Consider the following 13,449-nt stretch of genomic DNA (forward strand, 5'->3'; position numbering starts at 1 on the left):
TCTAATTGTTTGATTGGCATATTAACCTGTTTTTTGAATGCCAGGGACATCATCAAGATGATATTGCTGCCAGTGATGAAGCAGAGCCTCTGACAACAGCTGCGCAACTTAGTAAGACACACTTACTAATATGTCAATTGCATTCTTTGAGTTGGAAAACATTGGATTCTTTGATTATTATTACATTCTTTATTTGCACAAATTTCAAATTCTATGCTATTATGCAAGTTTGAGCAAATTTGTTTTCTTTTACTTCTGTTTCTCAATTTTTTTTCATTTCCTTTCCAACTTTCATCTGTATTTGAAAAATCATTGAACTGTTTTACAAAGATAGTATTTTGTTAATTTATCAATGTTGTAATTATGCTTGATTTTCAGACAAGATTACAAATTTAATTTATTTTATACATGAATAACAATAGAGGGTATTTTCTTCTTAGGAAAATAGTGTCACAATGAAAGGATGTGTCACAGCCATTATTGGAGTAGCAGAAGATGACCCTACAAGTGGCTTGTGCGATCCTTTCATGGCTATAAGATGAGATCTTAATTTTGCTCACTTGTTTGCACTATTAACTTCTTCTTGCTTGTTGATATAAGAGAGAACTTACTTCATTGGCAAGCCATGTTTGTTCGACTTTGAAAAAGTTTGGTTCCTTGACTAGCCATTACACATGTCAGTTTTCTCTTGACTATATGTGCTCATAAAATTGTTATGGTGTTGACTACAACACCAAAGATAATTCTCGCCTCCAAAAGATGCTCAACCATGATGACACGAGAGGTTTTGCTTGTTCAAATTTGAATTGTCATGTTGCTAGGCTCATTGAACTAGATTAGCAGCCATTACAAAGTACAAACTATATGGATACTTGTAAAGTTGTACGTACATCTTTAAAAACTAAGTTACTGGGTTTGCCTATATAGGCCCCTGTATTGCTTGAATATGGTTTGTGGTTCGTGGTTCGTATACGGTATGAAGTTCGGTTCGGCGACTCCAGTAGCTATATGCTAAGTCACAACATTTGCCTAAAATTCGTATGGGTTTTAAAGGATTTTTTTCTTGTAAAAATATATTTGATAAAAAGCCCTTATTTTTGCTTTTTTTTCCACGTCGAAGGATAAGAATCGCTGGAATGATTCGTAAATATCTTGTGGTGGCTAGTAGTGAGGCTGGTTCTTTATCCACGAACAGCTGTAGTTGCAAGTCCAATTGATTCGAGGGGGAACGATACATAGTGTGTCTACTCTATCTACCCCAGGGACGGAGAAAATGAATGCTGACACTCGTTTAATAATTAACATTCAGTTTTAATCTTTAGGTTTGCTTTATTATAAATTTTTCTTTTTAAAATAAAACATATCTTTATATTTTATGTTTTATGTTTTAAACTATGTTCATTAGTTATTAATTTTAAAGATTTTAATAAATTGAAATTCAATGATATATATTATATTATATTATATAATAGATATATTTTATAATAAAATTATAAATCAACTATTATTATATAATATAATAGATATATTATATTATAATATTATAATATTATTGATTTATAATTTTATTATAAAATATAATACAATATATTATATTATATGATAATGATATTATTATAATATATTATATTATAAATTATATATATATAGTCCAAGGGGTTGAGCTTAGTTGGTTAAAGCATTGAGTTCTCAATGTGGAGACCCAAGTTCAACTCCCATGAGGGACACCTTTGTGTAGAATTCTAAGTTGTGACTCTTGGTCTTCCGTTGGTTGTTTAAAGTGGATTTCTAAGTTGTGACCCTTGGTCTTCCAATTGTTGTTTCTAGTTTGGTGCTCGAAAGGAGCTAGTATTTGTAATAAGTTTTCTCGAAAGGACCTGGTATTTGTAATAAGTTTGTAACGTGGATGCTTGAATGAGCAAAAAATGAGCTTTGTGATTCTATGATACTTAATACAAAAAAAATTATATATATATAATTTTTACATTTTTTTTGTACTAACAAACCCAAACCCCTTTTCAAAATTTTGCCGTACCGACATACCGGTTCTTCAACCCCAAACCAATGCTCGAACCCGAACCGGCAACTTAGTTTAAAAACAAACAAATATAAGGAAAGTGGGGAAAATAATAACTTAAGGCCACATTAAAATATAAAAAAATTAAAATAAAAAAACAAGGATAAAACAACAATAAAACCCTAAGATACATTAAAAAATGAATGATAATTCAAGAAACAAAAATAAAACGTTAAAGAAAAGCATAGGAAGCTTGGAAATAAATTATGAAAAAGTTGCAAAAAAATTTAAAAAACATTAAAAAACTTACATTGAATAATGAATCTTTTTGACGTAATCTATTTGGTTCTCATAGCAATTATCAAACACTTCTTTGCAATCCTTAACTACTAACCCTAAGCAATGACAAATAATGAGTTTTGGAAATTTGGAATGATATAAGGGAGAATTTGTGTTTTGTGTTTGTGGGTCACCTTTAAGAATTTCCTTTCAAGTTTTAGGGAATTTTTCTTTGCAAATGTGTTTGTTTAAAAATATTTATGTTCACTTATGGAACACCTAGTGGGTAGGTTTGGGTGTGCATAGGGAATGACCTAGAGATACTTGGGAGTACTTGGTTTCTTGGGTTGTTCCCTAAGTGCATTGGAGAGGTTGTTTGTGAATTGGGTTCTTGATCCATTTGGGCCAGGTACAGGGTTTGGGATGAGCGTACCCCACAACATATATAATACTATCATATGGTTGAGAGGTTACAAGGGAGGGATCCAAGTGATCTGAAAATATTATTGTTATATGTGCTTCCCAACAATATTATCAATCATATCCTTTTTTTAAAGTGGACAAGGAATGTTATTCATTGAGTATGTAAAGGGAGGGAGTGCTATATAGAAACAAAATCAGATTGGAGAAGAAAACTAGTTTTAGAATATGGAAGCAACCCACTTCAAGTTCAAAGGGCTAAAACGGCTATCTCTTTCCCAACTTGAGGCAAGATCACTCATGGATCTGATTTAGTTGAAATGCTAGATGAGCCTAAAGATGTTCCCAAGAAAGTGGTTGGATGCTAAACCTAGCTCGGACAATCAATTGTAATACCTAAGCTTCTAAAAATAACATCTAGATATGTAGTTTAACATCCAAAAGTAACATGTATAAATATATTAATGTCTATTGCTATTAAGGGAATCTACTGCATTATGTAACACTCGCAATCCCAAAGTCTAATTATCAACATTATAAAGTAATTTCCAATTCTTGAATGTTGAATCCTCCGCATAAATCTACCAAATCATATTAAGGTTCTAAGGCTAGTAGACAAATTAACTCCCTTCTTAACTATTGTTTAAGTAATATAATAACATTAGAAGCATTAGTCATGATTCCCAAAGATCTGTAATAAGAGACTAGCTGTTTTGTGGTTGGCATACCCAGTAAAGAATCTAGTGCAACAACTATCTTAATATCTCAAAGGTTACATATATTTCATTAATCATCTAGAAAGGCAAGTCAATCAAATAAAAGTGTATTTTCATATATTCTAGGTATATGGATGGCATGTAGTCATTTTCATGCAATTTTATGGTCTCCCATGTAATCAACAATAAATGAGTACATGAAATTCAGTTTACCTGCTCTTAAAGGAGATCAATTGATATAAGTAAAGGTGTAGATAATATGTACCTTTCCATTACAACAATGTTATAAAGATCCTTGAATCAACATCTGATCATATATGGTAATGGCAAGTTATAAATAAGTTCAAGTACCTCTACAAATGTAATGATCATCCTAAGTACTCACCTTACTTTGACCAAAATCTGTTTTGTTGTTTTCTCGTGTTGCAAGTTCCGGATGTCACTTGGATTTCTAAAAGGTCCCTACTGTGGGCGTAGGATGTGATTATTGACCTATTTTAGTGTTCCACTGGTCACCTAGTAGGTTGGAATGCTAAACTTGGCAGTTCTGTGGAGTAATGACACCTCAAAGGCATTTCTCTGGCACATTCTAAACTTAGCATGGCAGTTACATATCGGCTAATTGAGTGTGGAGTGGACGTGATTACCTTTTATAAGAGCTGTAGCAGCCCTTTTATGACCTTCAATTGTAACGGTTGTGTCAGTTGGCAGTTATAGAATGTAGTATGTGGACAAGCCTAATTTGTGATGTCAGTCTTGTTTTGTTGACTGTGAGCCCTAGGTCTTAGTGATAGCTCATATATAGATGGTGATTTTTAGAGGAGCTCGTAGAGAGAAAGTAAAGGACATAAAGTTTGATGAGTTGTGCAGTGATTTCTAGTCATGTAGAGAATGGGAAGTAACAATAGATTTGTAGCAACCAGTAGCACCTAGTATTCTATTTTGTTTTGTAGTTTTTAGAGTAACTTCGTTTTTAATTTGTTGTAGGTAGCTATTTTCAGTTGTAGGACCAGATGCCAATAATGCGCTAATGCTTCCTTTTGAACAAAATTCCAAATAAAAAAAAGGCATGCATGTTGCTATTGTCTGAATTTAAGTTTTCATTGTTAGTAAATGGTCGACAGTAATTTGTGTTTATTGTTTCTTTAATTTTGGTGAAGTAGGTTGCCTAGATTGGCTAACCTTTCAGGCACTCCAGCATGGATTGCATCACTATATCAATTCAATTGTAATGAAGTCTCCTGTTTTAAATTAGTCAAACAAAGTCTACAATGGCCATCTATATTGATACTCAGTTGCTTCCTAATAAGAACTTTCTAGATATAGGCATAAATGTGCAACCAAAACATGATAGTAAGATCATAGATTATCATTACTAAGACAATGAACTAGTGTATTAGTTCAAAATTAGTCTATTCTCTATCCTAAGTTACAATTACAAGTATTCCATACTAAGAACCAACCTACACTCTCAAACACTTGGTCATAGTACCAATAGCTGTGGTATACCATTTAGTTATTATTTAAATTTAACAAACCCTAGCTCATAATTATAATAAGTTGCACAATTAAATATAAAATCCTTATTTTATCTTGATCCAAAATTTATAATTAATAGTTTATTCTGCAAGTCAGATTAAATGCTCAGAATATAGTTTAGAATGACTAAATTACCTCCTTTGGAGCAGTTGTCAATCTGTTCTAATTCTGCAGTGATTTATTTTTAAGTGAAACTCCTTTTCTGGGTAATGTCCCCTTGTTGAAATAGGATTTATTAATAAATACTAATAATAAATTAAAATCTATAAGATAAAAATAAAATTTAGTTAAGTTTAATGAATGGTCAAAAGGCATGTAATGAAAAGTTGCGACTCCCTCAAACATGAGGTATAAAAGGGAGAGAAGAGAACTTCATTTGGGGAGAAAAGAGATGAAGGAAGAAGGAAGGGAGCAAAGGAATTAAGGAAGCATTAGTGTTCCACGGCTGTTGGGGACGCGGGGACAAAGGGCCTAAGTTTGGGCACGACGGTGGGGGGGTGGTGGTGCTGATATACATATAGTACTTGAAAAACTAGTTATGAAAATATGTAGAAGAATTATATTTCAAATGAAACTATGGCAAATTAGTAAAATAGCAAACTTGCAAATACTAAATAATAAGATTTCTTGAATACTAAATAAAAGGTGACAAATGAAATTATGAAATTGGAGATTTCTATTATATTGAAAATATGATTTATGATCATGATTCATCACTGTCTTGTTAGTTCTTACTTCCTTAGAATTATAGTTTGATGGGGGTTCGGGGGTGTTGACGTGTATTTTGTACACTATCAAACACAGAATAAAATACCTAAAGGTACCTTATCCTCTCTTGAGTAAAGCCTCCGAATGCTGAAGATGTCGCGAAAAGGATCAATTGGGATGACTTCAAGGTTCTTGTATGTAGGGTCTCTACGTGTGGATAAGCTCTCTGTGGTATGATGTGATTTGCTGGAATCACAAGGGGACTTACATTTGATGATTGAACGTTTGATCTGCTTTGAATATTGCTGGAACACAGGCTCTTACTAGCTTAGACTTGAAAAAAAGGAAAAAAAGAGGAGGGTGAGGAAAGGATCTAATTCTAATACTAAGAATGTAGGAGCAACGAATGATCTTTGATGAAATTCTAACTAAGTCTTGTTTTGACATCCCAGGACCATCTCCACAAGGCTAGTGCGATCTTCGAAGGAAAGCTTTATGATGTTCAAATCATCACTGCAGGCATAGACACCATCAGGTTGATGCATATCAATGAAGAAGCGACAATTGAAGTTAAGCTTAAGCTGAATGATTCCAGTTGACTACACAAGGCAAGTTTGCAATCAACAAACTGCTAGTACTATGGATATACGAATTCCACCATCAATCAAGCACATTTCTTCCATTCATCTAATAACATGAAATCAAATACGAGAAGTATAGAGACCATGCAAATTGTCGAATCGACCCATAAATTTCACCATTTCTTCAATGAAGTTACAAGTCTTTTACAACAACATCTTGGCAACAATCTTTGCCTTCTCTCTCTACTCTACTCTAATTGCTATTCTATCAACTAGCTAATCACCTTCTAACTACTCTCTATCTGTCTTCTAACTGCTTCCAACTATATTCTAACTCTTATCTATATCCTTTACAAAATGAAATGCCAGGGCTTATATAGTGCCCTCAATACAATTCGATGGCTTAGATCAATTCGAGATCAATGGCCAAGATTCAACAATGAAAACCCTAATTAGGGTTTGTTACAACCATTACATAACATTTAATGCTTGACCAATGATAAAATTGTATTGCTTGGACACATGTCCTCTCTAGAAAATTCCACCAATGGATAGCTGGGGTAGGTACATCGGAGTTTGTGCCACCTTCCATGAGTTAGGTACATTGAATCTGGAAATGCTGAGGTGGACCACACTGACTGGAGAAGTGATGACTAGGATGCCACCTCGTCTGACACTTGTAACTTGGTAAATATTCAACTTGATGTTGTTGAGAAGCTAGCTTTAATTACTTCATCTGGAACTATCTGCTTCTTCAACGAACCCTTGTTCTAACTTCTTGTGTCCTTGATGTGCAGGATGATTGTTGTACCTCGCCTTGGAATACTGGATTGGAGAAGTCGCCCTTGATGACGTTAGTCCAAAGAAGGCTGTCCTTGTCGATGCTAGGCTGGAGGAGGTCGCCCTTGTCCTTGCTTGATCGTCCTAGATGAGAACCTGCCGACTTGTAGATCCTCCGGGCTTTGGAGTCGCCATCTTGATACCTACACAACATTTCAAAATTAGTAATATATCTTGAAATCTAAAAATTAAACTTTAAAAGGAAGATTCAAGATTTTAATTAGGAAACTTCATGATAAATCTTGAGTTATCATTTCCTAATTAACCATGCAATACTTAGACTTTTCCAAAAAATGTCTAAAAAATCAAACCTTGAATAAGGGTGTCAAGATGATTTCGCCATACCTCCTCTTGAGTTTTAAACTCTAAGAAATGATGTAAAAATAGATGAATTTTGCTAGGCAAAGTGTAGATCAAAGCTCTCCCTTGGATAAAATGCACCTCCTTTAGCTTGGAAAAGAACTCCACCTTCCTCTTCAAAAATCTGGAAATTCGCCTTCAAATACCTTCAAAACATCTGGAATTTATCCTCCAATCTAGCAAGAAATACGCCTCTCCAATAGCCTTCAAGATGAATTTCGCCCTCCTTAGTCTCCACACTTGGTAGAAATTCGCTCCACACAAGCTAGATTTCGCACCTCCTTCCTTGCTTCTCCAAATCGCACTTGAAACAATGAGTGAATGATTTGAATAATGAAAGCATGCCCCAAATATATAGAGCGCTCACCATTTTACCTCCCCATAGGCCGACTTGATAAAATAGGCTCCGAAATAAATAAAATTGAAAAAAAAGAAGAGGCCGACTTGATAAAATATAAAAAAAATGATACCTCAAGCGCTCCATCTTTTTTAATTTTAATTTCACAAAAATTAATTTTAAATGCCTTTATAATAGAAATTCGATTTTTCTGAGGCTAAAAATTAATTTATCAAATGCCAATTTAATTTTAATTTTTTCAAATATTTCGAAGTTGATGATTTGGCATCTAATGCGATTTGGAGGATATTAACGCCCAAGCATGGTAAAAAATAACGAATGTCAATACCCTCGCTCTGGTCCCTTGGAGAGGGACAGGAGCGCTTTAGCCAATTGTCATCGAAGTTTGTGGTCCTTGCAACTCCATTTCACCCCGAAGCACACCAATTATCATTCCAAACTTGTGCCTTGGCCTAGGTTCCTCCCAATTTGGAGAGAAGAGATAGTCCTTTAGATCTTTCGCCCTGGTCCCCTGGAGAGGGACAGGAGCGATTTTGCAATTATGAACTTATCTGTGCTTTGTTAGCCTTCCAAATTATATTCAATGGATAAATCATGTTTTCCTTGGTCTCTTCAAATCATAAAATTGTCTTGATCCTGCAAGAACAGTGCAAATTTGAAATTCAAGCTCCGGTCCTTCAATGAGGGACAGGAGCGAATTTTGTCTTCTAGGCCAAAATGCTTCACTTTTCACCATGAAATGTCTTGGCTAAGGAAGATATCATCTTGTTACACGCCATGAATAAGAGTTCAAGTCTAAGAAAGGTCTAAAAAGGTGTATATAAAGAAAATCGCTTTGGTCCCTTGGTGAGGGACAGGAGCACTTTTACCTTTGTAGACAAAAATTCCCGCATTTCATTGTCTTTGATCAAGTCTGGATGCTCCATCATGCTCATTTCGTCCTTCACCATGCCTTTGATGTTTCAATCTGACCAAACAAGGCCAGGAATGACTCAAATAAGCCCCTTGCGCCCTGGTCCCTTGGTGAGGGACAGGAGCGCTTTGCCTTGGTCCCTTGGAGAGGGACATGAGCGAAATTCGCTCTGGATCCTCAGTGAAGGACAGGAGCGAAATTTGACTTTTTGAACTCTCTATCAGGATAATTTTTATGGAATATAACATTTAAGTATAAGTGACATTTATACTTTAAGTTATATTCCATATATACTTTCAGGATGTTTGAGAGTGGTTTCAGACCTCCAGGTGTTATATTGCAAAATCTAGTTTTTTGAGGTTTTTCAGTTTCCAGACTTAGTCAAATTTCAGGATCAGGACATTCCAGACTTACTCAAATTTTTCAGGATCAGGACTTCACTCCAGCAGGACCTGCTATCCTATTGATCTCCCCGACAGCACTCAAAAATGCAAAAGCCAACTGACAAAACCCTAAAAGACCTAAAAAAAACAAACCCTAAAAAGCAAAAAACAGGGGTCCCCATTTGCAATGGGGCGATGTGTGAAAACGTCACAACAGGGGGCAACACCAAAACGAGGTTGAGGGTGGCACCCCTGGCAAGGGTCTGGGTAAGAGAGAGAGATGTAGAGATAGGTCTAGATCTTGGGGGAAAGAGAAGAGAGTGCTATAGAGAGAGGTAGAGAGAGGGGTTAGAAGAAGAGTGATAGGTAGAGAGACAGGCCTAGAGTTGAAGGGATATAAAGAGAGGTAGAGAGAGCGAAAGAATACTGATAGGAGGTTGCTGATTACTGAAATTTGACTCAAGTCTGAATTTTTTTAAATCTTCTAAAACCTAGAATCTGCATTATAACTCCTAGAGATCTGAAAACATTGTCAAACATCGTGTCAATATATACATGAAATATAACTTAAAGTATAAGTCATATTTCAATAGTCTCAGGGACTCCTAGGAGTCTCCCATGACCCCAGCTTAGAAATTCAAACACTAAGCAAAAATGGTGGAAAATTTGTGAAAATGGCATCCCTGTCTTCACGCCCGTCTCATTCTCTTCATCAGAGCACTGTTCCTGCCAGCCTGAGGGAACTGACAGCAGATTATAATCATACCATTACAAGTATGAATCATTATTGATTAAAAGGAGAAATGCCAAACATAAAGTGATTAATAAGTCATAAGGTGCAGCACTTATCTCTAAGAAGATTAATAACAAAGTGATTAGTTACATGCATATCAGTGAATTGAAGACACATTAACGTTGAGGACGCCTCTCCTTGAGTAAACGTATCCTTCCATAAAGTTTCCCCTTTCCAAAGGGCTCGAGTAACCATAAAGGGAGAATAAGATGTTATATCATCAAAACATAAGTCAATGTGTGAGTTGAAGTGAGATATATGAAGAGTTTATAAGGAACAAAAGATAAATATTTTTATAAACAGCAGATTTATGCATGAAGAAAATATAAGAAAACAAGATGAAAACTCAGTTTTAAGAGCAGGTTTCTGAGTATAACTGCAGATACATGAATATATGTAAGCAGATTTGAGCAAGAGAGTAGTGTGAAGTAAAATGGAAAATCTTTTAAGGGAGAAATGTTTGAAGAATACAAGGAATAATATATATACTCCAGCAAGCAAGGAGAAGAAGTAGATGTTGTGTGAGAAATAAAGGTGTATCAGATCTGCATATTAGAAAAGGAGTTAATGCAGATATAGAAGAGATGTTAATAGAAATATAATATGACTAAAAGACAGCAATTAGTGAATAATGTGCACAAATTGTTCAAGAGAATAAAATTATAATTAAGGAGAAATATAGCAGCACTTGGGATAATAAATCATTTTGGAACTAAAAGTCATGAATTTTCAAAAGGAGTTCTCTATTGAAGAGATGCATCATTCCATTCGGTGATGAAGATATAAATTAAGTTTGTGGCATGTAGAGAATATGCTGTGGAAGAAGTGGGAAATGTGTGTTTAATGTGAATAATAAAACAAATACATACCAGCAGATAAAGGGCAGTTCCTAAGTAGATTACTTGCAGATTTTATGAAGTTGTGAGGAATATTGGAGCAAAATATAAGAGGAATATATGCAGATTTGTGGAAGAGATTTATTGTGAATTGTGGAATAATGATTACCCCAAGAGATGGAGTTGGTCCTGGTTGGATGTATCTACCTCTTGTGGGCTAAGTGATGAATTGACTACCCCAAGAGATGGATTTAGTCTTGGTTGTTGGACGTTCCTGCCTCTTGTGGGCGAAGTGATGAATTGATTACCCCAAGAGATGGATCTGGTATTGGTTGGACGCACCTACCTCTTGTGGGTGAAGTGATGAATTGGTTACCCCAAGAGATGGATCTAGTACTGGTTGGATGCTCTTGCCTCTTGTGGGCTAAGTGATGAATTGATTACCCCAAGAGATGGATCTAGTCTTGGTTGGATGTTCCTACCTCTTGTGGACTAAGTGATGAATTGATTACCCCAAGAAATGGATATGGTCTTGGTTGGATGTTCTTGCCTCTTGTGGTCTAAGTGATGAGTTGATTACCCCAAGGGATGGATTTGGTCTTGGTTGGACGTTCCTACTGCTTGTTGGATGTGATGCAAATGGCCATGACTTGGATATTGCATGCTATCGATCTTAGCTGGGTTGGGCAGTTTACTGGCACCCTTTCGAGTTCCTATCGAACTAAGCAATGATTAGTTATAGGTTGATTAGCTAGTCATAATATTTATTGTAATTTGCATATTCATTATGTCTATATATATTCATGTGTATGCTTCGTGTTTTCATGTGTATGCTCAGTGTTTAGTTCATGCCTGATGTGTTCACAGCATGTCTATTCCATGAATCTCTATGATTATTGCCTTGGGTTGATCTAGAATATGAGAATAATAAGAGTAAACCTAAAAGATATGAATTTATTTAGGGTAATAGATATGTGCCATACTACTAATCCTCATCTTAATATATGTTAAGATCACCCATGCTTTAGTGCAAAGAGATATCCATGATATTCTGCAATCGTTGTGTCAACCAAAATAAATAAGGAATACAAATCTCCAAGGATTGGTTTGGGACCTTAATGATTCAGTCCATTGAAACCTACGTTGCTTGAGGACAAGCAATCTTGGGAAGGGCATACTGTAATGTCCCCTTATTGAAATAGGACTATTAATAAATAATAATGATAAATTAAAATATAAAAGAATAAAAATAAAATTTAAGATATTTAAAATTTAGTTAAGTTTAATGAATGGTCAAAAGGCATGAAATGAAAAGATGTGACTCCTTCAAACATGAGATATAAAAGGGAGAGAAGAGAACTTCATTTGAAGAGAAAAGAGATGAAGGAAGAAAGAAGGGAACAAAGGAATTAAGGAAGCATTAATGGGAAGAAGATAAGGAAGTGACTCTTCCAAAGGGGCAGCAATGATGAAGCGTTGTGACCCTTTTGAAGGGTGGTAATTGTGAAAGGTTGTGACCGTTAGGAATAGGTGTGACTCTCCCTCACATTGGAGGATATAAAGGGGAGAATTTTTCATTTGAGGAGATAAAAAAGGGGAGATCAATTTGAGGAATAATATATTATTCTCAAGGGCAATAATGAAAAGTAGTGACTCAATTCTTATGAAAGGTGGTGACCCTTCCACCAATAAAGTATAAAGGAGAATTCATTCCAAGCATTGAATGGGACTTATTAATCAATGGAGGAAATCAATACAATTAACATCAATTCTCCTAAGAGAGTAGAGAACCTTTAGTAATCAAATACAGATTGAACCATTCAGCAATAGCACTTATCCAAGAGAGCAGTGTTCAGCTTTCAAAGAGGGAAACAACATCGAATTGAATCTGTCCAAATTACCACATTAGATTGAAAATACATAACCTGCATTAATTCTACAAGAATAGTGGGCAAGATTTAGTGTCCTCCCAAAAGGGGACATTACATTCTGCCTTTAAAACTGCCTGATAATTTGTCCTTAAAAAGTCACAATCTGCTGCCAATTGTAAGGATATTCTAATTAAAACTCAGATTTTCACAATGGTGATCTCCGTATAAAATCACTCTTTGGAATTGTGGGGTTTTATCCTCCAATTCTAGACCTGGAGTAGTTTCATTGTCAAGTTGGTTGAACCATTGATGAAATACTCATAGAGTACTCGGCGAGGTTTTAAAAACTCGCGAGTTTCTTTTTGCTTTGAGTTTTTTAGCTAAAAACGGGTAGAGAAAACACGCCTAGTTTTTGTGAAAAACGTGCGGAGTTTTTTTGGCTCGGCTGCATAAAAAAAGAGGCCCAAACACACCAATTTTTCTTCAAGTCACTCTCATTCTCTTCATCAGAATATATACATGAAATATAACATTTAAGTATAAGTCGCATTTCAATATGTCTTTTTCCTTTCTTATACATATATTGAAATGTGACTTATTCTTAAGTTAAATTCATGTATATATTGACAGGATGTTTGAGAGTGGTTTCAGATCTCTAGGAGTTATAATGCAAATTCTAGGTTTTAGTGGATCTTATAAATTTTTAGACAGTCAAATTTGAGTAATCAGTAGGCTCCTATCAGTATTCTCTTGCTCTCTCTATCTCACTCTTTTTGTCTGCCCTGAATTCTAGACCTATCTCTCTCCTTATCACTCTTCCTCTATCCCCTGTCTC

General features: G+C 35.2%; 1 protein-coding gene across 1 annotated transcript in view; it reads left to right on the plus strand.

Moving 5' to 3' along the window:
* LOC131062778 (F-box protein SKIP31) overlaps positions 1-13,449 on the plus strand; it is an 84,366-nt gene that overhangs the window by 55,119 nt on the left and 15,798 nt on the right. The window contains exon 7 of the mRNA XM_057996509.2: positions 45-111. Coding sequence (XP_057852492.2) covers positions 45-111 — 67 coding nt within the window. The remainder of the gene's footprint in view (positions 1-44; positions 112-13,449) is intronic.

Source organism: Cryptomeria japonica, chromosome 9, assembly GCF_030272615.1.
Source record: "Cryptomeria japonica chromosome 9, Sugi_1.0, whole genome shotgun sequence".
In the NCBI taxonomy this organism is placed as follows: Eukaryota; Viridiplantae; Streptophyta; class Pinopsida; order Cupressales; family Cupressaceae; genus Cryptomeria; species Cryptomeria japonica.